The sequence below is a fragment of the Hippoglossus stenolepis genome, chromosome 6 (assembly GCF_022539355.2).
Source record: "Hippoglossus stenolepis isolate QCI-W04-F060 chromosome 6, HSTE1.2, whole genome shotgun sequence".
Lineage (NCBI taxonomy): Eukaryota > Metazoa > Chordata > Actinopteri > Pleuronectiformes > Pleuronectidae > Hippoglossus > Hippoglossus stenolepis.
In genome coordinates, this window is record NC_061488.1 from 4,421,627 (window position 1) to 4,448,728 (window position 27,102).

Here is a 27,102-nt window from a genome sequence, read left to right on the forward strand (position 1 = left end):
TGTCTCTTCTAGCAGCACATTTGAGGTTTTAACTCTCAATGTTTTTACTTCCAACTGAACCACGACATTACAAAATTCACTGATCTATAGTCTGCGGTGGTTCCCTCTGCCGTGACTGTGTGTTAATGAAAGGGACATGTCTTGTGAGTGTGTAACAAAAGAGTCTTCTCCCACAAACCTCCATGAAGGTCTCGGCCCAGACGCGGGATCGCACATTGACGATCGCAGTGGTCCCTTTCTCCAGGAGACCCACTTTGCACTGGAGCGACCAGCACTCCACATTAGAGCACGACTGTGGAAACAAAGACATTAGGACAGTGTTCATGAAATGATGAATATGTTTTGAGGCATTCTTCTGCAAAGATAATATCCAAAAAAGGAATTAAATGTAGGTGAAATACAAGTGAAAACTGTCTGAGCACAGACTTGAGGGACAAATAACAGCCCTGTTAATGCTGCAGGTCGAATAAATATAACAAAGAGTCCAATGTTATGATCCCTTTTCCACGCCTGCTTCGAATTAGATTGAAGGAATGTCATGAGACTGTAAAAATGCAACATGCACCACTCTCCACATTATTGTCCAACCACTAAAACCGGCCCATTTTTCTCAAGACTGCAGAATACACAATCTTAATTAGGTGCTCGTAATGCCGCTTGGTTGGGTTTAAAAGGTTTTTAAAACGTGCACACATTGTGTTGCAGAGCCGGGGCTGTAGCCAGACCACCCCCAGACTGAGAGGTTTCAGCGGGTTTCCTGCGGGAGTGCATTAGTTTACTTATTACACCGAGTTGGGCAAACACAGGAGGAGAGGAGAGGAGAGGAGAGGGGAGGAGAGGGGAGAGTGCCCTCCCAGCTCCTCCAGGCTGAGTCTTAGACGGACTTAATGAGGGTATTCAGACAGTCAGGGAGCATATCAGTCCACTTCTTCCTGGTAGACCTCCTCCATGCCCCAGGGCAGTGGGGCCACAGAGGTTTCTGTGGAAATGACATGAACATGGTCCAGTGCCAAAGATGCTTCAGACTAAAGACCCACATATCCTCCCTGGTGGAATTACGTGGTCAAGATCTGGAGCTGGGGGGTGGGCGGGGGTGGAAGCTGTTCCCACAACTACATAAAATCCCAGTCTGGCCTGACGACACAGCTGCTGCACGCACACAGTCTGTGTAGGTTCACACGTAAAGAAACTGATCAACTATCATTCTGTAAAACAAGCCAGCAAAGCAAAGTAAAGTTATAACTTTGTATATTTACTTTACTTAATTTGGACCCAAAAAACCCACAAATTATAAGTAACAGGAAATATATTTGCTATCTAAAATATATGGTACCACTGTCTGATAGGACATCCTTTATATAGAGGTTATAGTTGCAGCGAATGGAATTATAAAGGATTAATACACATTAACTAATGCATTATAAATCTTCATAAGCAATTAACAAGCATCTCATCTCTGACAGGGTGTGTAAAAATATGTTTGACTGCTGTTAATCCTTTGTATTTTGTAATAATGCAGTTATACATGTTTGTTTTCCCTTCATAAATACTTGTGGGATTCACACTTTCTAAAAAATTGTCACGGCTTCAGTTACATGTGTTAATCATTTGCTAATGAACAGACTTTGGTGCAGATTCTCTGCAGGTTTTACAACAGGTGGTCCATCACATGGTCCGGACGAATGAAGGAGATAAAAAAGACGTGTCGCGCTGCAGGACAAACACCTGCGAGACGATATTTTTCACAGTCCGGAAACTCTGCAGTACTTACAGTTTACAAAGCTTTTATCACGTAGCACTAAAAAGTATATCACTTGCTCTAAAACAGCAATGGCCAAAACATAAGTATTTCAAAATAACTCAAGGACAGCAAAATAACAGCAATTGAAAAGTATCCTAGTGATAATTTTGTCCATTTTTAGTGTCCATCATAGCCACTTCTTTGTTCTCCCTGCACAGCTAAGCTCTTCAAAGCCTGAGCAGGTCATTTTGAGTTCTCATACTATGACCTATGGGCCGACAGCGTCACCCAAGCATTGCAAAACACAAACACACTTTAATCAGGAGACACTTTGACCGGGGGGGGGGATGTCTTGTCCCGCTGATCGTAAAAAACAGAAAAAGTGCAGACACAGTGGATGCAGGAGAATGGGCTCCTTCATGCTAACGTGCCGTTGGACATGCTTGACAAACGAGCGCGGTTAGGAGCGACGGGCGCGCGGACAAAGACTTCATTGGCGGAGGCAGGTATCCACAGGCGGAGGCAGAGGCAGCGGCGACGTGCAGGTGGGTTGATCAATGGCCCCAGTGTGCGAGGGCTCCGGGGGCCCCCCACAACACCCAGGGCCAAAAAATTAGAGAGCAGTCTGCGAAGCTAGCAGAGCGTCACGGACAAAAAAGGCCTCGCATGTCTGACGTCTCCTCAGCCTCTCCTCCCCTCCGCCACCACTACTCAAGGCTCTTTAATGTTAATCACCACAAAGGGACAAGCCTGTGTCACCTTTGACCCCTCCCTTTTAATGACATCATAACCTAATTAGCCAATCCCAGGGGCCTCATGGAAGTGCGGGGGTTAATGTCAGGTCCAGATTTGCAGATTTAAGGTACTGCATTAAAATCGCTTCAACCTTCTGCTTCTGTGTTTAACTCCGAGTCTCGATCTGCTGTGTAAGTGGCACAAAAAGGTTTTAACAGCATAACAGCATTCACCCTAAACTGTAAACTCAAGCTCCTTATTCCCTCACTTTCAAGTCTCCAATCAGTCACCTATTGCATTAGACTTCACCTTTTGGCCCGACACCATTTATTCATGCTTTATTCATAGACTGGGAGAATTCTTTTGTGAGCATCTCACCAGGTTGGTCAAATGAGCGAGCTGATTCCTGTGGACGTCCCTCCTCTCCACGCGGTGCTCCGGGGCCTTCAGAGCCAGGATCGGAGTTTCTGTGGACGTGCGCTGGAGCTACAGGAAGAGAGAGTGCAAAAACACGTTAGCCATTAGGACAACACACACCAGGCAGAGGAGCACACCACCCTTTCTGTCAATATAAGGCCTAATGCTAGCGTGACCCTGAGGCTTTTTTGTCATTAATCAGAAGCATGTGAGCCCGGCTACGCATGGATTCCCGTGGAAATACGCCGTACTTAGCGATTCACCAGGGGAAAATAAAAACATTAGCTAAGACAGATGACCACTCACGGCCCCCGCTCAACATCTGTCAGGCTTCAAAAGTAAACACAAACAACTGGATGTTCTGCCCACAAAATCCTAAAGATACCACTTGGTATAAAAGGGGGGTGCATCACGGGTTGTCAAAGATCAGTAAGTGTGCTCATCAAGCTGTGCAGAGAAAAAAGGGAAGATCTGCAGCTTCAAAGCGGTGGTAGGGTAAGTGTCCTGGGTGGGGCCGTGAAGCCGGGAGGAGGAGGTGGGTGTGGACCCAGCAGCGAGCGAACCGTTAATCATACGTCCGACTGGGAATCAGTGGGAGGCCTTCGCTGACTGATTTTGCCTCATTTCGACCCTGAGAGGTGAGCGTCTGTGCACATCTGCATATTAAGCTGCTTTTAGAAATGTGTTAAACTCCAGAGAGCAGCCGGGCTCTTTCCAGAGTTTCTCCAGAGTTTCAAGACAGATGTCAAGAGAGCTTTTAAAGAGAAACTCCCTCTGGAGAAAGTCCAGACCCAGTTGTGCGACACATCCTGCGCAGTTCAATGTCTGAAAACTGCTTTACTCACTTTGAGGTGTAGGTGGTTCATGTTCTTGTCGGCGGTGCAGTTGATGTTTCCTTTAGTGGAGAACTCCAGAGGGTAGAGGAGATTGTGGCCCTGGACACTGAGGGGGCAGCGCAGCTCCAGAAGGGTGTGGCTGATCCGACTGGGCCCGTTGTTCACCAACTGGAAAATTGGAAATAGGTCAAATAAAGTTAGGCATGTGAGCTGCAGTTTCCACCCACCCCCCCATGCTGAAACTTTAAAATCTGACATATCCGTTTACTCTACCAATAGGCTGTTCTAAAGCAGAGCACTGTTTATCGTCACCAGGGTGAAAGTGGATTTGACACAGCCTGAGAATAAATCACACTGGACTAGTTTTCCTTTCGCTGCTGTCTCGAGAAATTGCCTCACTTTATGAACAGTATATATGATCTGCTTCCCAACACAATCTGCTCAGACCCAATGACTCGGCACAGCGTTGGCTGATTACCTCATAGACATGTTCCATCGCGGGCCCCACGTCCTGCTCCGCCCCGTAGTTTTTGGTCACCTTCCAGTTGGCCGGCGGGAAGAAGACCTTATCTGGTCGAGACACGCTGAAGAAAGAGAAGCGGAGGTGTGACAACATGTATCGAGTGGCCCGAGAGACTCGATAAAGTTCCCTCGGTTCAAATGAGGAAATCCGAAACCTCAGCTCACCCCTGCAGAATGACCTCAGCTTGGACGACCACCTCCAGCTTGTAGGGTACAACCTCACTGTGGGAATTATTCTCATTTTTACTGTGAAAACAAAGAGGAAGAGATTCTGATTAGCTCACAACATTCGAGAGCCATGAGAGGTCAGGACAGCTGGATCGGAATCCACACGTTTTCCCATTAACTCTTAGTGTCTCGGTTGTTCGCGTGAAGCTGTACCTGCGGATCTGCAGCTCGAACTGCACATTTTTGTGCGTGTCCTTCAGCCGTGGCACCGTGAAGCGCAGACCCGCCCACAGCTGCAAAGACAAAGATCAGACATTCATTATTAATAATCCTTCATTATTAGTCATCATCAGAAAAAAGGTCTTAGTAATATTTTCCATGAGTACTTTTCCGTTTTTTCACTTTCCTCGAGTGGGTTATGTAGGTTGTAAAAGATTTTTATGACATAGATGGGATACTCTATAGGTGTGTTCCAAAATCCTGCATTATAATTTAGTTGTCTCCATTTAATTAATTAATTAAATCTCTCTGCTTTTACCTTTCAGGTCAATTAAGATGAATAATACTAAATTCTGAGCAGATTATGTGACAACAACCAGTTTCTTTTTAATGGGATAAATGTGTCAGTTAACACGTCTTTGACAGTCTTCCTTTACAGACCTATTAAACACATGCCAGCTCGTGACTCCATCATTAAAAAGGGAAACGCTGCGGGGAGCTGAGGGCACAGATGGCGTCTGTAGTTCGTGTCACAACACTTCCTGACACACACTGACTTTTCCTGTGTTGTTCATACCGAGCGAGAGGATGACACCGACTTTTTCCAACAAGGCAGGAAACCATGATGGGGCGTCGAACCACAAATCAGTTCAAAATACACTTTAAATTCAGCGTCACATACTACGATAACAATAAGGAAGTGGTGTTCGTTCTTACACTGGTAGCAGACTTCATCGGGTTTCCCAAATCGCAGCTGAGGTATCGAGTCTGGTTCTCAGTCTCGTAGCTGCAGGTGAGCTGCGTCAGGCTCTGGGGAACCAAGAGAACACGTGGGTCAAACCACAGCAGTGGAAAAAACATCAGGGAAAAAGAAATTCCCAAGATACGACCTGGAAGTTGTAGCTTTTCACTCTGTTTGCAGTTCTACTCACCTCATTATTGCGAGCAATTCCGCTGTAGTCAGCTTCAGGAGGCAGCACCACGTACAGCTCGGCTTCGTATGCGCCTCCCTCGCCCTCGTTCTTGGCGTTAAAGGTCAAGGTCAGCGAGTTGTCGTCACCCAGGTAGACTTCCTTCCTGTCCCTGAGGAGCCAGACAGAGAGCTGATCACTAATGTGGCCAATTATCAGGTTAAACAGTGTCAGGACTGCTCGGACAAACAAGGGAATAATGAGGAAACAATGATATTCTTTGTTTGTGTTTGCTGGCAGTCGCAGTTGGCAATAAACTGTTAATGAAACTAATAATGTTCAGGCTTTTAAAACAATTTTGTTTAGAGCCGTGCTAATTATCTAATGGATCTATTTCACAAAGCTCCCCCAATTAAATTCAAACTTTTTCCAATGTGGTAATGAAGTCATACAGGACTGTGCAACACCTCCCTTTTCTTTCCTGCTCTCGCTGCCTGCACCTCTCTCTGCTCAGAACAATGAGAAACGCCATGTGCAGCGCCACACAGACGCTTTTAATTACAGCTCATGAAGCAAAGCAGGAGAGTGGAGCGAGGGAGGATTTCTGAAGCTGATCCTCTGCCGGCCCGACAGTCAACCTTCGTCTGATTCTCACTGGCAGTGCACTCTTTAAACCAAACAGAGGCCGAAAACTAGAAAACACCACAAAACCTTAAAGGTTCCCACAGGGACGCTCGGTCTGCAAGGTTATGTGCTTTGGCAGCGGAATAGAAGAATCAACAGTGCAGGAATGATGGATACGTTTTTTACTGAAATTCCATTAAATCATGCCCATCCCATCAGCTCCCCTAAAAGCTATTAGGCTTCAATAATTTGCAACAGAGCAGACGGAAACATCCAGTTTTTATTTTACCTGCACTAATCCCAATCTCTGGGAAAGACGCAACGCTCGCAGCAGGTTATTCTACGCGTGATGGATCAGACATACATTGAGAGAAATGGGGGCAGATGGTAGATAAATATAGGAATGTGAGATCGAAATGACAGAGCAGAGAAAGGGAGTATCAGGGAGGCTGTTATGTTTGAGGAAAATGCTAACAGATTGCTTGAATCAAAGTGTGGCGGGCCGAGCGCCCCTGACGGCTTCAGAAGCGAGGCGAGGTTGGGACTCGGCTCTCAGAGAGTTTACAAACCGATCCCTTCTCTTCTCTCTCTGTGTTTTCCTCTCTAGCTGTTTGTCGCGGGCACCTGTGGAGCAGAGCTGCGTCCTGTTTTCAGAGTGACGCTGCTGCAGCACTGTGGCTATTAACAGCCCCCTCTGCATTGCTAAACTTAACAAAGCAACAGAACAACAAAAACAGATGTATTTATGCTTTTGCAATTTCCACGGTCCCATCTGTATAGAAAGAGGTGAAGAGTTCACCGTGATCACGTGGGCTGGGATTTTTAGGAATACATGAGGAAGTGAACAGACTCACCCTTGAACTGACAGCTTCAAGTCAGGAACACAGATATTGTCCTCTCCGCAGTCCAACAGAATCTGAGCCTAGGAGAATGAATTGGGGGAGATAAAAGTTAAGAGGGGCTGCAGACCCTGATGACCCGACTGTGGGTTCTGACTCTGAACAGCCTCCATGTGAAAAAGATTACGCACACAAGATAAATCAGATGTGTGTTTAATGGTGACAACAGGATGTGTGTAGCAAGATGCGACATGTGGTACGATGACTAATGCATTCCGACCCCCGGCCTCCTGATAACCACCCACAACACACACCTGCACCGCACTCCCTCTTATTTACAACACATCATCCCTGCACGTCAAACAAAACAATGTCATGGCTCAGGGGGACAATGACAGAATCGGTGAGGTCATGCCAGACACAGACACGCTGAACCCTGAGCCAGCTGTCCACGGCACAGACACACACACTCGCTCGCACTCGAGACGTAAGAGAAGGAGATGATGAACGGCGTCCGAGCCTGAGTCCTCGCTGGAGGACGCACTGAGCTGAGCCTAAAGCTGCCAGCTCTCCTCAGCGCCCCACATCACAGCGACGTGTGGCAGACCACGCTTCCACCACACGCTACGCCCCCCAGCGAACCACAGCGTATGATCATATGGAAAAGGGGAAGCCTGCATCCTAGAGGAACTTTCTGAGACACAGGATCTCTCTGTTGACCTGAATATCAGATGCGGAGGCTCAGAGATTACAGTGGAGGGAAAGACAAGGAAGAAAAAGAAACACTGGCGGATAAGTGGATCGACCGCTGAACGTGTGGCAGAGCGGCGGCGGCGGGGGACGGCCCTGCGGATCGCTAAATTGCATCCCGCTGCGACTGTCACAGTGCGATGATGCTCATGACGATGAGGATAATAAATAGAAATGGAGGAGGAGATTAAAGAGAGCCGAACGCCCCCCTTGTCATTACACCATCCAGGGGCTCTAATTATGGACACCACGGTAACCACCACGCGAACATGGCCACATGTGCACCCGGGTCCATGCGCGTGTGCACAGGGCAAGAAAACAACATGCGCACGCCCATCGCAGTTGATAAACAACATCACCACTGATATCGACATGTGACAAAATGAGGGCAAGCATCAGGCATCAGGAATCAACATGTTAACTTGCCAATAAGCGTGTGCCCATTAATCAAAGTCCCACTTATTTGGTCGGATGTTGTTATATTAAGAACAATGGGGGCTTTGAGGCCGTTTCAGCCATTTCAAATTTCCCAAAGATGTGACAACGACTGAGACCGTTTCTGCTTTTGCAACAAACGCATCTCCTCTGAGAATCAAGGCAATTAATAGTCCGTCGTGATGCCATAACTCTCCATAGAAACATGTGGAATGCATCAAGAGAGAACGAGGCTGTGTCGAGCACATAAACCATATCTCATTCTCACTGCAGCTTGAAGAGAGTAAGACCTTGGCAGAGTCACTGAAATGTTACATGGCCGGCCACAGATTTTCTCACAGCATATGTGGAAATCAATAGGGCATCATGTGTCTGATCAAGGCCAGTGATATAATGGTCTGTTTATGCTCTGATACATTCACACATTCTACAGGAAGATTAATGAAATATGTTGGCAGCCGGACATTTCTCCCACTCCGGTTTTACACACACATACCAGATCCTGCTTGCACTCTTTTTGGGCAATTTAAGGCTGATGTTTTAGCTCAGGCTCATCTCAAGGTCTCGGTTCGGCAACAAACCACATCTGTTGGAGGCCCGACAGCTGTAAATATCTAGGAAGGGCATCGATGGTCGGGTTCAGTTCTGATCCAGCAGGAATGAGATAGAAAGAGACCAGGATTCAGAGAAGTTTTGAGATAGAGAGAACGGGCGGGGGTAAAAACTTTGCTGTTGCGTTTCCCAAATGCTCTGAGCCGGTGGCTGTTGCTGAGCTCACATATGGTGCACGCTGTGCCACAGCTGAAAGGATGCCCACATGTTGAGCCAGCTCCACTCGCTGCCTGAGGAGCCCCGGCGGACTTCCAAAAGATTTCAACCAGATGGGCAAATAGCCCGGCTGTGCCCCACCCTGAAATCCACCACCCCAGCTCTGGAATGACTCACCTACGTACCGTTACGCAGCCAGGCGGAATGAGGGCTGGTACAGGGAAACACTCCACCATACACATGCCTCACATTTTCATTTTGGAAACCGATTTCCAGACAGTCTGGACCTGGTCCCAGTGGAGTGGTTCAGAATGCAGATTAAAAAGAACAGGCTGACTCTTTCATCAGGGACAGGAGCGAGTTGGTGAGTCGCTGGCAGGTGATGTGAGAAGGGATTACTCAACGTGACGGATATTCTTATCATCAGCTCAGAGAGCGTGAGTCTGAGCAATCAAAGAACCACATGTTCATTATCAGAGGAACACTGCTCCACTATATATGGTGATCCAAGTTTTGTGCATCACTCCTGGGTTCAGTTAAAAACGTGCTGGATAGAAGAGGGAGGGAATGTACCTTCTGCTCGATTACGTTGGTGGTCTGATAGTTGAGGATGGGACGCAGGCCGCGGGAGTCGGCCGCTGCGCTGGGATCCAAGCTGAAGTTCACGGCCACATAGATGGAGGAGAGCTTATCCCTGAAGTCCTTATCATCCTGCAGCCAAAGAAACACACATCAGGGGTTTTAAGAAAAACAAAACTACCAGGAAAACAACCACAGCCATTGATTTATTTCACAGAATGTATAATCACATTCATTGAGGCTTTTTTATTAGCCAGAGAGGGGGCATACCCTTAGGTAGATCTTTGTGTGGTTGCAGACACGCTCGCCGTGGCGAACCCTCACACTTCTCTGGAGCGTGGGCAGCTGGGAATCCAAGAACAGAGCCCTCTTCACGGCACCTTTCTGCTTGTGCTTATGACTGTCGAGCTGCACCTCCACCTGGAAATCTGGAACACATAACACACACAAATGAGCATTCATGGCGTGATGAATGTACTGGAGTACCCTAATGACAGCTTTAAAAAAAAGAAAAGAAAAGACCCCCATAAATACTCTGACCTCCATAAATACCCGAAAGCACTCACAGTGTAACTTTAACATAATCACACAGGGAACAGTTTGTTACAGAGGAAGGAGTCAGAGATGATAACGGGGGATTGTTGATAGAGAAAGAAACTGAGAGGCTGGATCGTTTAAGGTGGATCACAGTAGATATTAACCTACAGGTCGTTGTGGATTTAAAACATCACCAGTGTTTTTACCGGTGTTGCTATTATTTGACAGGTTTCTTCACTTGTAATAAAGAGCAAATGCAGGAAACTTCTTGGCTCACCTAGAACGTCTGGAAGGTGCTTCCCATCTGCCGATATGCAGAAACTCAGGTTGACACTGTTTTGGACGGAGGGGACAAGGACATGATGAGGGAAGCATATTCGTTTGATGGCAGAGATTCAGTATAAACAAAGCGCGCACAGAAGACACCTCACTTGCCCTCGCCTGTTCTCTCCACTTTCTCTCCTGCTCTACTTTTCTCGTGTCAGCTCCTTACATGGCTCACGTTACAAGACACGGGGCGTAATGGGAATACAATGATTAATATGAAAAAAATGCCAAATGCTCGGAGACATGCTGGCATCTGCGTGCTTTCGCCGAGCCAGGCAGATAAATCGTCGCGTCTCCGTTTTCCACCCGGCGACCACGCCGCACACAAAGGAATAGCAGAGTTAAGAAGGGTGAAATTGGGCAACGACTCGGGTTACAGTGCTGACCAGTCAATGGCTGTCTATATAAGCCTGTAGCTCGCTCCCATGACATCAGCCGCACAACACTGTCCAAAAGCCTGCAACCCCCCCCAATCTCATAGTCCCTTTTACTAGTAAAGTAGCAGAAACTGGGAGAGTTGGGAAAACAAAAGCAGGAGTGTGTCGGGAAAAAAACCCAGGAAAGGGAAGAGAAGTGAAAAACGAGACAGAAAGACACAAAGAATACAAGGACTCCATTTGAGTAGTTGAGTACAAACTTTGTGTACTCCTGTGTCAGCCTGTCTCTGCACAGCTGTGTGCGCACGCTCACACAGTCTACGTGTCCTGATGTTTCCCAGCTGTGTTCCACCACCAAACAATATCTCATTCAAAGCAACTCCGAAAAACCTTGCAGCCCCTCCCCTCCCACACTCCCTCCCATTATCCCCGCTGCTCTCCCTGCACCCCCACCCAAAAAACTCCTCATCACCAGGCAACGTAGCATAATCAAGACACATGTGTATACAAGAGTTTCCTTTATGGATCAGGATCTGGAGAAGGGGGGGGGGGAGCAGACACATGAGCACAGTGTCAACCATGTTGAGCAGCGAGCAACAGTCATCTGTTTCCTCTCCCCTCTTCTGGAATCAAACACTGTGCACATTTGGGAGACGCCAAAAGACATGGGGCCGACAATGCTGCTATTCAGCAGGTTATTTCTCTGTGCCTCAACAGAAACATTGTGATATGAGGACATTTTGGAAATAGGTCAGATAAGAGCAAATGAATAACGTGACTGCCGATGGAAAGGATATTCCTTATCGGGGCTTCCTGCCAGGATAGCAGTGTTTGTGTATGGGGGGAAGCCGATCTTTTTGCAGTTGGATAAAACAAATACAGAGTGGTGGGTAGCGACCACTCACCAGGAAACAGGGACGCTGGTGTTTCCGCTGGTGACAATGCAGTTCTTCTCCTCAGGGTTGATCATGGTGGGGTAAACGGTCAGAGAGGCACTGGTGTTCACTATGGGGCGAGATCTGTGGGTAACGGAAAGGATGTGGATTGAAGACTCGGTGGTCAAAGTGTTAATTTCCATATTTCCTGCATTTCCTACATTTTGGGAAACATGTCAATTCGCTTCCTGAGGGTGAGATGAGCAGATTGATGCCACGCTCTCATCCTGAACCCCATCACATCTGTTTTTAAACAGAGTAATAATAATAGATACCATGTATAAATTAGAAAATGAGCTTTAAAGGTGCTGTTAAAACCATGTTAGCTGTTTTCCCGTTTCTAGTCTTTATGCTAAGTTAAGATCCTCGTTTGGAAGCACAATGTTCATTTTCAGTGTAGAGGGGCAGTAAAGCATAGTTCAAATATATATTTCAATCTACATACCTATAGAGAACTGCTTTATCGACACCAAAAGCTCCAACGATGAGATCTGAGGAGACAAAAGAAAAGAATTAGAAAATTTACAAACAGAAAAAGGTAAAAAAAAAAAGTCTATGATCGTCATAAAAAACTTCTAGAGTCCCTCACCAGGGTATCCATTCATGTCCAGGTCCTTAGCACCTCTGAGAGCGAACCCAAAGCTGGCGGGAATCATTCCAGCAGCCCACTGGCCGGTGATCACCTGAGATGGCTTTTCCCTGAGTCCTTCTGAGTATCCGTTAAAGATGTAGACCAGTCCCCGCCGGTCGTCCCCTCCGAACGGACAGCTAATGGCCACGTCTGCAAAAGCGCAAAAGTTCAGGAAACGTATTCGATTTTTAAATTGAGATTTCATGGATCTACCACATGTCTCTGATGTAAAGATCTTTGTTAAGATCTTTCTCCTGTGGAAAAATAATAATGGCCTGACCATTTCCTTTCAGTAAAAATGGATTCACATGCAAGAAGTTATATAAAAGAGCAAATGGATCATGATTCTAATTCAATTTATTTCATAAATTCAATCAGTCCCTCGTCATCCTCACCATTGAAACCATCCTGGTTCAGGTCTCCCAGTGGTGCAATGGTGCTGCCGAATCTCCCAAACGCCTCGGTGCCGGTGAGGTGCGGCAGCTGTAGCTCCAGGCTCAGGGGCCCACGCTGCAGGTAAACATAGACCCGGCCCATCTCCTCCAGGCGGCCGTCAGAGCCCCGCACCATGAACATGGGAGCTCCCACCAGCAGGTCGGCCATCCTGAAAAACCAGAGAGGAAGGTCACACAAACTCATTTAGGATCGGACACATGGTTCCAGCTGTAATGAGTTGTTGGTGGCATCCAATCTGGATTCAGTCGACTCATTGTTTCAGAGAGATACAGAGAGGGTGAGAAAAACAGGCCCAGGGACGACTCACCCATCGCTGTTGATGTCAGTCGTTGCCACTGCGTAGCCGAAATATGACCCCATCTGAAAATAAAGGTGTTTCCTTGACTTTAGCAAATGAAAAGTTATTAACATCATAAAGAATAGTCACGGTGCTGTGATCTTCAGACGTGCTTTCTGCATTACTAGAATAAAGCAAAGCTGGAAGGAAACATAAAGGCCTGATGGGTTTTACAGGTTAGCCCCAGTTTGGTTCTGTGCTTGTTCCAGCTCTGTCATGAAAGTCACTGTAAAAAACTTTGTAGAAGCAGCGTGTACTGCAACAGATTCACTCCTGATTTTTATTTATCCAGCTGAGTAAATCATGATTGTTCGAACAAGCTCAGCACTTCTCTATTCCCAGACTCATTTGTACAAAATTACATCTGCACGTTCCCCCCCCCAAAAAAACCCGAGCTTCACAGCGAACCACGAAAGAGACCAAAGTCAAGCACAGAGAACGAGGCAAAGGAAATTCATTTTGCTTAAACCGACTCAACAAATTAAGAGCTCTCAGGAGGAGTTGAGCAAAGAAAATACAAAGGGAGTGAAGCATGGAGGAGATTTCTTAAAGGGGTGAAGATAGAGGAGTTCTCAGACTCACCTGCTCGCCAGTGTAGTTAATCATGGCCTTCAGATCCGTACCATTCAGAATACACACCTGCGGGACAGCAGCCACATGTGGTGAACATCTTTTTTATTGGTTCTAATATAAGCACAGTCTCTGGTATGGAATTTGCTGCACAAATAATTCCCACTGTGATCACCCCACTAAGGCTGCTTTCAAACTTTTATTTTCCTGCATCGGTCCCAAGTCTAAAGCCCAGGTCTCCCATTCTAAAAGGACCAAAATGAAAGCCAAAACTGTGATGATGAAGCTTTCTTACCAAACCATAAAGCATGAGTCCTTTTGGAACACCGGCCACAAAATCTGAAAGGTGCACAGAGAGACGAAGCAAAGATTTAGGAGGGAAAATACACGGCACAGAATTCCTGTAGTGATGACATTTCCAGCTCAATAATCATGTAAAATACTGCAAATGACTTTGGTTTGTGTTTACTCCAACTTTAATATTTGCATTGCTGTGTAACTCCATATTTTATGGACTTACCTTCCACTTGATCGCCACTGAATTCCCCAACAGCAACAGAGTAGCCTGTAAAAGCAGAAGGAGCACCGAGGTCATCTTCAGCTTGCACGGCAAACAAGTTGAGGAGTACGTCAATATGCATTTATCTCTTACCCTGGTAGCTGTCGTCATGCTGGACCTGGACCTGTTTGGTCTGGATCTGGCCCTTCACAGACTGCATGAAATAACCTGGGTAGTACGCTTTGATAATGTCCTCCTTGGCTGCAGAAATCACCTGACCTAAAGTAAAAACAGAAAAACAGAACGTATGAATGTGAAAATAGACTTGAAACGACATTTCGTGGATTGCATTTCCTGATTTTCAAAAGGTCGGTTAGTGTGTCTGACTTTACCTTGCCAGAAGTAGCTGCCCGGCCCGCCCAACACCACTTTGCCATCCTGAAAGATTAGAGAAAGAAATCCAGCAAATTACTATAATGAAATAAATACAAGATTGTCCTGGTATCTGTGATTAACCTCTATAAACAGAAGCTACATGTAAATATGAAGAATCTGTGGGCGAGGGACAAGTTTTTTGGGGTCGAAAGCCTTCTGGTTTTTGTTTTGAGTTTTGTTGCCTGCAGGTGCGAGCAAAAGAGCCGTTAATGGAGATTAGCCTTAATGTCATTTGGACCTAAAACACCTACGAAAAGTATGACTGTGTGTTTTGTGAGAAGAAATGTTCGACTCATGTGATTAAAGAACCTAGTCGGACTGTAAAAAGTGATGGAGTCTTAGCCCAGATATCTGCTGTCAACACCAGAAGCCACAAAATATTGTCCGTTGCCCCCAGAGGCTTATTTGTCGCCAGACGATAGCCGATGGGCTCCGAGGTTGATTGGTTCGCAAACAGGAAGATTTTTTTTACCTTTGTGAAGTCGGCGCTGAATCCTCCCTGACAGTACCCTTGTCCCCCAGCTTCACTGATCTCTGAAAGAAAAACGATTGGAGCAATGCCCCATGAATTATTAAAAATGTTCTTATCGATCTCCCATGTAGAGGACAGCTGTTGATAATTCAGAGAGGAATCACTGATCAATGTTTAAGCTCAGATTTGAGGAGGTGACACGTTACCTGTGCGACAGGGAGCGTACTCCACGAATTTGGTGAAATTATGGACCGAGAGGTAGCAGGTTCCTGTAGCGTCAGAGTGGGGGGTGTCTTTTTCAGTCCGCCAAGAGTAGAGAGGGGCACAAGCCTGGGGTACACAGAGAGGAGGTGGAGAACGACGGGGAGGAAAGGAGGGAGGGAGGAGAAGTCATGATAAATAGGGTGAGCTTTTAGGTGGGTGATGTTTTTCCACTTGCAACAATACCCTGATGAACTCAGGAGGACACCCGGGCTGGGGTCAGTGGTACATCTGGAGCAAGGTAACTGATCCAGGTCACAACCAGGACCATCGGGCTAAACAACCGGCAGCTCTACTTTCATGTCATGGCGGGGCGTGGGGGGGGGCGTGGGGGGGGCACTAAACATTTCTTAATGATGAAAACTGTACAGTAGGTAGACGGTAACGTGAGATACAACTTTCTACAGAGGAGCGTACACATTCCTCCTGAGACGTCTGTTCAGGTAGGAGGTTTCCCACAGCCGAGTGTCAGAGAGCAGACTTCAATGAGAGTCCTTATCATAACAAGTGGGGAGCAGCAGTGGAACCGAAACCCTAGTCCTTCCCTTCCCAACCCCCAGAATCATCCCCGCGAGGGTCCCCTTACCAGGATTGTGTCACCGTGGGAACGCACGGTGGCGCCGAACCATTGGTGGGACTTGAAATCAACCTGTTGCTCTGTGTCCTGGAGTGAAATAGTGCGATCCCCTGCAGGAAAAAAGACACAAGGAAAATGACAATGAGTGATTTATAGCAGCTCTGATAAAACATGCATTCCTTCAGCTGGACGTTCAGTATCCTAATGCTGCCTTCCCCTCCCTCCCCGAGTCCTTGGAAACATCTGGACAGTTGGCAGAGAGCAGGCTGTAAAACCGAAGTTTGACGATTTTCCATGCAAAGATCAGAGTGAGAATTTGAACAGAACGGTATTTGCTACACTGCCACGGCGAAGCAGATAGGGAGTTTGGACTGGCCGAGCTTAACCCCGCTGACCCCTTACTCTGTTTGACCACCTGGCCACTTACACTGATCTCCCTCCTCGACCGTATGACAGCAGCAGGTGACGTGACAGATGGTCCGAGGAGTCGGGTTTAAACGCAACTTTATTGGAAGACAGATGTTACATCTGTGCGGCAACGGAGAACGAAATCCAAACAAATTGATTTGGCAAGGATGTTACGTCCCACGCTGCACCGAGGGCTGACATTTCAGTTGGCATTTGTGAAGGAAGTGCAAATGTGAGGGCTGAGGAACCACTCCTCCCTGACCTTTGTGCAGTCCTCACACACGTTTCCCCCTCTAGACTCCGGCAAACCACGGGTGTGTTGCAAAAGAGCAGGGCAGCATCTCTCAGGGCCTGATATATGCTGCAAGAGATCGTGACCTGCGTGGATGTGAAGAAAGCGGGCTGTGCGTCAGGCCTCCCCTCTCCATGACCGCCCGCCCCTGGTCTTTATTCCCAGCCAACTAGGCAGCCTGGAGCTGGGGGTGAAGGGGCTGCTCCTTGTCTTTATGGAAACAGCGGAGAGGCTGGGGTCCAAGGAAAACATACACACTCTGGCCTCAGCTTCCTCGTAGCAACCTCCCAGTAATCTCTGTTTAGACACACACTTCTCTCTCTCATTCCCTATTTTCACTTTCAACATTATCTCCGTCGTTCTACTCATTTTTCTTACACTATCTCGCCCAAGTCTCCATGTCCAAACAACGCTTTCCCTCCTTCTGCTTTCAGGGAGCTCGGCCTCCCCTCGCCCCAAGACGGTAAGCAGAGAGATTATAGTTTTTTAATAACCCGCCTGTATTTCTGCTTAATCTCCATGTCTGGGCTTTCCTGCTGAAGTTATTCATCGTGGTCCAACAGCAGCCGGCCCTGCCCCCAACGCGGTAAGTCCATGTGTGAAAACAAGTGCTTTAGCCATACAGGCAATAACATGAGCAGCGCTTCAAACGACTCCTTATAATCATGTTACCTTAACTAATCTACCTTAGCAGCGAGCTATACTTTCTCTTAAAGCATACACCTTTTTAATATTTTCCTAACTCAGGGGTCTTTGTTTGGATAAGGCCGATGTAAAGCTGCCGGTGAAAGGTAGAAGTTGAACAGTGACTGTGCCGATTTTAAGACTTTGCAGCGATGCAACCAAGACCGGCAGCAGAAACGTCATCTTGTGATTCATACGGAGTTATTAGTCATCTCACTATATAAAATCATGGGGGTGCATTGACGTAATCGCCCAAAGACGCTGAGCGAAGTTCTCACATGGCAGCATTAGTTCGGGCATTAGCTCTGTGTCACTCTAATGCAGCTGAAAAGCTCTGTTTGTTGTCTGAAGGCGGCCGACTGCAGTCACGTGAAAGGCTCTGGGATGGAAACAGAGAGGAGGGGAAGCCAGAGACGGGCCCATGACAACATGTCGTCGGACGGACGTCCCGTTGGGAGGCCGCTCGGCGCTGCGTGCCGATGTGACTCGGTGCCAGGGCCCAGTTTCCCGTGGGACACAGCAGAGGAGCGTGGGGGTCTGGACTGCATCCATACACTCACCCCCGCCTTTGAACTGTGTGTGAGAGGACAGCCATTAGCGGGGTTAGAGCCTCTCACAGTGAGTGTGTGTGTGTGTGTGTGTATTTTTGTGTGTGTCAGTGGGGAAAGAGACAAATGGCCAAATTCACTCATCACATCAGCCGCCCCTGTGGGAGTACTGACAGCAGGAGACCAGAGTGGGACAGAGCGGAGGAACAGGGCTCTGGTTCCCCCTTCCCTCTGGCCTTCTTACCCTCCCTCCCTTCCTCCCATCCTGCATGTGCCCCTCTCACACCCTCCCTACCGCCCTCGCTACCCTCTCCTCCTCCTCCCAGATCCATAGACAGCCTCTTATCTCAATGGAAGAGGAAGTGGATGGGAGGGGGCCTCTGGCCACTTTGACCCAATTAGACCGGCTAATTAAGAGGGTCTGTGGCCTGCGGGTCAGAGCTCAAACACACCAACAGATACTGAGACCTACGACACCACTTTGTTTTAGCAATATATTAGATACCGATACTCCGGTGGAAGATAAAAGTAATGTAGCAGTACTCGTTTCTTCGAGCATCCAGCGTGGAAAAAGTTTTAAAAATATGTAACCGCCAGCATCATCATTTAATGTTATTTTTTTATTGCTCTTGCTTTTACTATCAGGACTGGCAAAGAGAACCGTCACAGCTACAGTAAATGAATTGCAGCAGTAAATATCATCCATTTAACAGCTGTTTGGCACTGGGCACATTTGCATGCAGATGTCCGTGTATTGAGTGTTCATCCGCTGTGCCACGATCCAGATGTTGGAACCAGCTCTGGCACTCTAATCAGCTGCTTCAAAGCCCTGAAAATATGAAGGACGCTGTCTGACAACCCGGGGGACTAACCTTCCCCGTGGGGCCGCGCTGCTCGCACATGACATCACTCCTCGTAGCCTCCAGCCAACGCCGAGGGATGCGCAGCACATTTTATGTTGCAAGGAAAACAGTGTAAAAAAAAAAAGGTATCAGGCAGCGGCGTCCAATGAAGGAACGCCGTTAAACCAGGCTTGTGAAACACTCAGTGGAATATTTCTCCCCACTGTACATTACGGATTGTAAATTTAAGTTGGCTCCTCGCAGCGCTAACTTTTGATTTCTCAGGAAAGACGCCAAAAGTGGTGCGGTAAACGTCCCCTTACGTGCGAGAGTGTGCGAGTATGTGTTTTCAGGGCATGTTCAATCTAAAAGACAGTTCCTACACAGTCTTTGTACTTCCAATTGCCCCTTTCCTCACTTCACCATTGTTCAGACCAGGCTGACAGACGCCCTGTCAACACCCTGAAACAAGAATCTACTCATTAGACCCTCACGCACTTCCTCATGTTCCCCAAAACTACTTTACCTACATCCGACCCAACTGGATCCTTTTTGTCAGCTGCTTCACCAGGTTGTCTCTTTGTCTGACATATTTGTTTATTGCTCGCTTATCTCACTATAGTTCCTGGGCAGAGGCAAGACAAACACGACCTGGAGGAAGGAAGGAGTACCCATCAAAAAAAAACCTTCAACAGCCCATTATCCTTTTCATCCCCAAAAAAGCAGACACAAACAGGAAGACAGGATCATCCCGAGTCCAGGAGCCATGTAGCCAACAACAGATCAGTGGAGTGGAACACTGACGCCTGATCCAGGTCTGCTGCTGACAAAAGGAGCAGAAGGGAAATGCTCCGATGGCTTCAGAAGTGAACAGAGCAGCGGAAAACAAAGCTCAGCCATTTCAAGAGGGTTCAAACACCATCTTCAGTTTCTCAACCTCTCAAGGGACCATGTAATGAGACTGTATCCGGGTCTTATCAGTTGGATCAGAAGTCACAAAGAAAGCATTTGTGTGGTATTTGTCCTGAAGCACAATTAGAGTTAAATATAACGTTTTTATTTCCCAGTGGCCTTAAAAATCCCCAAAGGTCACAACTCCCCGACACCACATGGATGCACTTTTTGTCTGCGTGTCAAACAAGAGGCTTACCTTTCGTGTCAAAGTCAATGGTGTGACAATCTGTTTGGTTGAGGATCCATGGACAGTAGAATACAGATCCTCCTTCTGTCACATTGACCTGCCTCGTGTTGGCCTTGGGAGCTCCTATCACCACGCTTGCACTGTGAGGGAAGAGACACAAAGAGACAACGTGCTGTGAATCAAACATTACAACACAAACCCAGCGCTTATAAACCTGAGTCTCTTTAAGAAACCATTGCTCAGCTTTGTTAGTTCTTAGCCTGGCCTCAATTAAAACATGCTTTCCACTCAACAGCTTCAAACATGATGCAGTTTGCACATTTTCCTGCTCAGCGAGCTTCATAGGGACTCAGGAGCCAAACATTACTGCAGCAAACAATGAACTGCGCCTCTGACATGTTGTGCACGGTTTATTCACAGACACACTCAGTGCAGTGGAGTGCAGTCGGACACACATGGAGAAACTCTTGCACAGTCACACATGCAGCCCCTGTGGGGCAGATTCAATAGGAAAACAAGAAAGCAGACGGGCTAAGTGGAGTCACACTCTTGTTTCTACAGCTGTCACACTAAACATCCATGTCCTTGGAGCTGCTCTGTTACAGCTACAGGAAGGGCAACCAACCATTTCAACAGACAGGCGAACCAGTGAGGTTACAGGTGCGTTTCAAGACTAAAAACATGGATGTACTTCACAGATGAAAGAGAGGAAGGCAGACAGCGATTATACATTGATGTTGGGTATGGTTAAATCCCCCAGTGGATAATTTGACTGGAGCGGATTTTTTTTGCCATTACCTCATTCTGGAACCACTTGACCTGACAAGCATCACAGATACAGTCGCTGGCACTGATGTGGGTAAAGGAGGCATGGAACCATTGAGACCAGAGATCGTCTAGGGGCCTCCAAGACAGGAAGAGCACACCCTTTCCTGTCCCAGATCTTCCAATAGGGCATAAAAGTTTACATTTCGGCTAGTTAGCATCCCGCCCCCAAGGGTGATTACCCAGCAGTGTCCAGAGGAAGATGAACGAGCCAACATGAGTCCAACAATTAAACCGTGCAAATCCAAGGCCTCGTAATCCACAATAGTTAATCCCACTGAACCAATCTATTACCTCGTATGACAAGACATCATGAGATGGCTTGTGGAAATAAAATGTTACAACAATGGCCCAGGGTGCGTTGGTGGTCCGGACAAAGCTCTCACATCATCGCAGCATCCACGGTTTGTAAACCACACATCTGTGGGAGAACAAAGGCCCCAGAGACGAAGGTATTAGTTTAATATTACCCCGTCACCGTGGCCTCAATACCTCAGGAGAGATACAGTCTGATGCCAATTCCAAATGTGGAACAGAAACTCCTGGTTTGTGTTGGAAGGGAGGAAGAGAAACAAACCGGTCTCACTTGGAAAGCAACAGACAGTGTCCCCCCTTTTTATTTCTGACCACATGTGCAGACGCATGCAGGAATATCCCAGCGGAGCAGCGGCGCTCCACCTGTGCGATAATCTAAATCACAGAGAGGCTTCCTTCAGCTCCGGATCTTCCTCTTTCTATCCCTGAACATTCATGCACAAATATCCAGGCAGACAATAAATATTCAACAAATCAACAGACCACACTCTTAAAACGCTCATCACCCAGAAGCTCACAATATAATACATTTGAAGATGAATTTGCGAAATTTGATTCAGCTGATGTTTCCATGGTGAAATTCAAAAATCATCTGAGGGCAAGCACATTTACGCAATAAACAGCATGTTCACAATAACAAGGCCGACGAAATTGGAGGCCGCAGCATCTTTTGTTTAATCTGATCTGAACGGAGGCCAGACAGAGTTGGCCATGGCGGCTTTTCAAAAAAAGAAGAAAGACAGGAAATAACCAAACAAGCGGATTGCGCTTTAATCAGCGACTCCGCGGTCGAGACAGATTTTCACTACCTTGCACAGACAAATGCAGATGTGGGGAGACACGGTCACACACAAACGTGCGTAGATAGCGATCTGAAAGTGCTGTGAATGTGGAGGAATTAGCATTTAATGGGTCTCTATCTGGTGAGGATCAGTCGAGTTCTAGCTGGCATTCCCCCCCCACCCACCCCTTCTCCTTATCTGCTGGACTGAAAAGGTAGAAGCTTTAGTATCATTAGCATTTAATGAAGCTCTAACTGCAGTCGACTGAGTGCTGCATAACAAATTCCTTTGTAAAAGTAAGGCCTCCGGGGCTGGGTATGCAAATATATGTAATTAGAAGGGGGTGAGAAATACTCAGCTGTTCAGCTGAAGGACAGACGTGCTCGTCGGGTCGAGAACCAAGTGGGTCTCTAGACAAAAGGCTGTTGATGGTGGGAGTGAAATCAGCACCATCGCAGGTTTGATAGGGATCACGGCGGGGATAAGGAAAGCCTTGCTGACAGATGTAGCTCAGTGTGTATATGGAAAGGAATGGAAAGCCTCTTCTGATTCTCTCAGACACACCAATACTCCAGCGCTGCTCATGGGAATGTTTTGGCTACGGGAGAATCATACAAATCTCTTCTGCATCTGTACGACTGCATACATTTGAAAACGCATATCGATTCTGCTACTTATAGTTTGGAAACGCTGCCATGCCCCATTTCAGATTGTTGAAAACGATTACATATCTTTGGTCACGACGTAGCCTTCGCTGATTCGTCAGGCTCCTATCACATGACCACATGACCCACAACTGGCATTAGCCTCAGCCACAAGTGTAGAACATAATGTGGACACTCAATTACAAGCACTGTTGTCTTTGCTAACAGCTGTTGTACTGTTCAAATTCTGCATTTTACAAGGATGCAGCAGTAATTCCTGTGTACAGCAGCATGTGCAGTGTATGTGAGGGGTCACGTGACGTGCGTTTTTCAGGCGTGTTAGCATGGACGGGAATTCAAACTTATATGGAGACAAGATTCTCCTGCGAACAGACATTGTTTTAGTTTGAAAACCTCCTATTCAAACATAGTGGCTGTGGCCTGATAGTGTCTGACACTTTACTCAATACTTCAGCACTGCTCACTGAAATGTATTTGGCTGCTTGGGCTCGGTTGTCATGTTGCAACGGACAAATAGCAAATGCATTACCCAATACACTTGAGCAATATCCTTCCAGAGGGGGAGTATGAGAAGCATTAGTGGCTTCACCATGTCTCGCACGGTCGACCCCACCAGCTGCCGTTCAGCAGCCACTAATGACCTCCACCACCCGGCTCACAATTAAACATTAATTAAGATACAGTAAGTGACTTGGGCTGCGAGTGAGGAATGTGTAAACAACAGTGGAGGACTGGGTTTTTTTCCTTCTTATTTGAAGCTCAGGCAATCAAGAGGACGAAATCCCTCAGCGCACCATAATTGCCAGACTCTAACCATATTTTATGTGGACTTGAGAAATTAGGGCCGATGCAGAGCACTGGAACTTGCTGATGTGACGCTATGTTGAGTGGCCAAGGCTAATACAGTTTATGATGAGGTTACAGGAGGGGGCAAATTCTTCTGTTACCCCCTCCTGTTCATACCCACACACACACACCACTCCCTCGACGCCCCCATTCCACATTTAATTGTCTTCCACCCAGCTGCAAAAGCTGATGTCACTTGAACACTATTATAAATGTTTCACGCTAGAAAGAGAGGGGGGGGGAAATCACATGCACATTTGTTCAGCCTGCCAGTGCTGGCTACAGTCACCATCTGCAGTCATAAACACAGCTCAGCGAACGATACGGCACAGGCGCAGAGGGAAACGGCTGGGGGGGAAAAACCCGAGTAGTGGCCGTCAATCCTCCGCAACACCTAAGTAAAAACATGTATGCTGACCCATGGAGTTTACACGGAGCTATCAACACATGCTTAAACACTGAAGTGGTTCCATATCAGTGAAAGGAACTCGGATGCAGGGACCTGATAGGAGCCACGGGCAGCTCTTGACCTTCACCGCGCCCATTCCTGCAGAGGAGAGGACGCCGGAATAAAGCCAAATACACCCCCCCCCCAGTTTGACTCTGAGGAATCACTTAAGCAACAAAATTATAGGACACCTGGATCGCTGAGAGTGGAAATGTGGAGCTGAACGGTGATTTGACATGTTCAGCAAATTAATGGACGGCTTGATGCTGCAGGATGACATCATCCAACAGCGGCAATATTGACTTTTCAAAGCCTGCGTGGGCACTTAGAGTGAGATCAGCTGAAAGACAGAAATGAGAAGTGCAAGTGGTATGTGATGACTTATTCTAGACCACATGGAGCCACACCAACAGTCGCATGTCCTCCCAGAGCCAAGGCCAGACAGGAGCTGTTTGATTCCGTACGGCTGCCATATGGACGCTCGTCTGCTCACACACACACACACGTGTTCTCTGTGCTGCTGTCCAGGAGACAGAAGATGATGAGAGTAGCAGTGCCTGCTGGGATGGCGTGTGCTGACTACAGACGGTCTACTGTGCTGAGCTGAAGCCACATTTTCAGATGGTACTGTATGTCACAGAGAAGGATCTGTATATGTTGCATCCTCGGGCCTGGAGCAAGTCACGTGTCTTAGAACAATTTATAGATTTGAATTCCCACAGGCCAGGGGCGGGTTTTAAAAAGGAGATTTGAATCAGCATCAATCAACAGATAAAACGTTGAATCTGATATAAATCTACATTCCCTCAGTATCTAGAGTTAGGGCAACAGGTGGCTTGCAAAATAAAAGTGCTGCTAGCCTGGTTCGCCAAATACCGTTGTTTATCGTCACACAGTTTTGACGTGAAGATTTTACATGACTCTGCAGCGGGGGTTCGGAGTTTGGTAAATGAATTAGAAAGTCGAGACCCTGCGGATTCTGCACTCGTTGTTTTTCCAACCTTTCAGCAAGTAACAGTCCTTTTTATACGTGTATTATATCATCGCATGTTTTACAGCTAATGTGTGAAACCCAGCAGCAGCTTTGTCAAAACCAACATGTCACTAAGAAAAGAGCAAGTGTAAAAAAAATGAAGCATCCTCCTGCTGCTGCTGTAGAATGACTTGTTTCTATGTGTTTTCTCATACAGAACTTCTCCCCCACCCCTTCACACCCCAGCCTCCCTAAAATCCTCCTGCAGGGAGTTTAACTGCCGGTGGTTCACACCTCCCTCCACAATGCCCACGTCAGGGGGTCCGTACCTCTCACCTCCGTATAGAGAGGCCGTTGTATTAAATGTGCTGGTGGGGGGTTGACGCAGCTGTTGAGACGCTTTGTCTGTGCACCCAGAATCCCCAGCCACACCCACACATGCATGCATACAAACACACATTCATGGAGGTTACATCCAATTTCCATCTCAAATATGAGAAGTGATGCAAATTTGAATCTCAGCCAGTAGTGCGCCACTGGACCATGGCGTCATACGCTTACTGGTGTATAAAGAAAAGCCTTTATCAAGTTACCGTGGATGTGAGTCATTTTCTGACCTGGGGTTAAAGCAAACCAGGCCTTCTGGCAGTCATAGATTAAATCTAGCAAAGTATGAGTCAGGACGACCCTGACCGATGGGCCACTCCATTCCAAAGTAGACATGACGTCCTGCGGGCATTCCCAACCCAGCACTGCACTGATGTGACAGCAGGGTTCACAAGCCCTTTAAACACACTGTCACCATCCACACTGACGTCTTCTTCAGGCACACAGGCTCTTTATTTAAAACCGGTAACAGTTAGACAGGCACTCCATGTTTGAGACAGACGCAGTATAGCCATTCTAAGTTTATCCTCACTGACCTTTACAGCAACAGACACTAATGTTCCCAACCTACAGGCTTCTCAGACCCGTCAGGGCGGCACACAAAGTATGACAACAGATAATTAAAGCAGCTTTTCACAAGGCCAATAAATTACGAAAGAATCTTTATTGAAGTTCCTCCAATTAAAAACAGTCAACAATTGCTGCCATCAGACAAAGAGCCCTATTGTCTGCACACATAGAACCTGGATGAAGCAAAGCTCGTCCAAATATACAAGCTGCGCCCCTGCAGCTCGGACACTTCAGGGGTCTGATCTTAGACAAAGGTCCCAGGAAAAGGACACCAATGAAAACAATAAGAGAAACGAGACTGATCATATATGGAGAGGGACCTCGGTGTTGACACAGAGAAAACACACGGCTGCTTTAGTGGCCAAAGGAGACCCCAGTCCCAATGTCAATGTTAGTTCAACTCTAACCCTGTTTGAGAGGGTAAACTTCAGGAGGGTGACCTACATGGACCGGCTGACCTCAGCATGTGCTCGTCATGGCCCAACCATCCGTGACTTAATGCACATCAGAGACATGTCGGTCCAAGACGTGCGTGGACTGGAACATGTAAATCTCTCCATCAGACCATCCTCCATCATTTCACAGTGATGTAGATAGAAAAGTCAAAGGGTGTTTAAATGTAAGTTATAACAAAATACTGGGGGAGCTTTGAGGCATATTTCATAACAACATAACCGCCTTCACTTGTCAGAAGCTGCCTCATCCTCTCATACACACCAGGCGAGGTCTGTTATTATTTACAGCCCCCGACCTTTGACCCTTTCTATCTCAGCATGATCCGCTCCCTCATCCCTGCCTGGCACCGGAGAAAGTCATGGCAGAGTCAGTCAGTGTTTGATTATGAAGCGTTTGAAGGGAGACGGAGCTCTCCCCTCAACGCAGGGGAGGGTGTGAGTGACTGTTGACTTTAAGCAGCTCATCATCTCTCAATGTGGAATAACACACACACACGAGAGGGGACCATATATCCTCTTGCCCTTCCTGTGTGCTTCTGACAGGGACCGTCACGCGGTTCACAGACACTGTCCTCGGGCGTTCTTCCACGGTGGGCCGTCTGCCAGTGTCCAAACTTAATTTTATTACGCCGGGCCGAAGGGCACGACAGACCCACACATACAAACTCAGTTGTCAGAGATGAATGTCAAAGCGGGAGAGAGGGGGCCTTTGTGTTTGCAGGCAGAGCCATTTATGGATGAGGGGAAAGTATATTTTCCTCCCTTGTCTCTGCATCTATATCTACCATCAGTCTCATTTCTGTAAAACAACACTGCGGTCTAACCTGTGATCTAGACAACAGTGTTTTTACTCATGGGGTCGGAGCCAAGCTCACAGCAGCTCATAAACTCCCTCAAACTGACCTCACCCTGGGATTCCAGCTACTCCCCCACCTCCCCGTGCATGTCTCCAAAGCGTGGGTC

General features: G+C 47.2%; 1 protein-coding gene across 1 annotated transcript in view; it reads right to left on the minus strand.

Moving 5' to 3' along the window:
- itga5 (integrin, alpha 5 (fibronectin receptor, alpha polypeptide)) overlaps window positions 1-27,102 on the minus strand; it is a 33,313-nt gene that overhangs the window by 4,022 nt on the left and 2,189 nt on the right. The window contains exons 2-27 of the mRNA XM_035158957.2: window positions 19,883-20,013; window positions 15,968-16,068; window positions 15,327-15,450; window positions 15,121-15,182; window positions 14,606-14,651; window positions 14,367-14,492; window positions 14,235-14,279; window positions 14,010-14,053; window positions 13,727-13,783; window positions 13,115-13,167; window positions 12,747-12,955; window positions 12,310-12,501; window positions 12,166-12,211; window positions 11,691-11,804; window positions 10,359-10,414; window positions 9,815-9,972; window positions 9,539-9,676; window positions 7,028-7,095; window positions 5,571-5,721; window positions 5,356-5,448; window positions 4,633-4,712; window positions 4,417-4,497; window positions 4,208-4,313; window positions 3,739-3,897; window positions 2,855-2,962; window positions 179-292 (exon numbers count right to left, since the gene is read on the minus strand). Coding sequence (XP_035014848.2) covers window positions 179-292; window positions 2,855-2,962; window positions 3,739-3,897; window positions 4,208-4,313; window positions 4,417-4,497; window positions 4,633-4,712; window positions 5,356-5,448; window positions 5,571-5,721; window positions 7,028-7,095; window positions 9,539-9,676; window positions 9,815-9,972; window positions 10,359-10,414; window positions 11,691-11,804; window positions 12,166-12,211; window positions 12,310-12,501; window positions 12,747-12,955; window positions 13,115-13,167; window positions 13,727-13,783; window positions 14,010-14,053; window positions 14,235-14,279; window positions 14,367-14,492; window positions 14,606-14,651; window positions 15,121-15,182; window positions 15,327-15,450; window positions 15,968-16,068; window positions 19,883-20,013 — 2,662 coding nt within the window. The remainder of the gene's footprint in view (window positions 1-178; window positions 293-2,854; window positions 2,963-3,738; window positions 3,898-4,207; window positions 4,314-4,416; window positions 4,498-4,632; window positions 4,713-5,355; window positions 5,449-5,570; window positions 5,722-7,027; window positions 7,096-9,538; window positions 9,677-9,814; window positions 9,973-10,358; window positions 10,415-11,690; window positions 11,805-12,165; window positions 12,212-12,309; window positions 12,502-12,746; window positions 12,956-13,114; window positions 13,168-13,726; window positions 13,784-14,009; window positions 14,054-14,234; window positions 14,280-14,366; window positions 14,493-14,605; window positions 14,652-15,120; window positions 15,183-15,326; window positions 15,451-15,967; window positions 16,069-19,882; window positions 20,014-27,102) is intronic.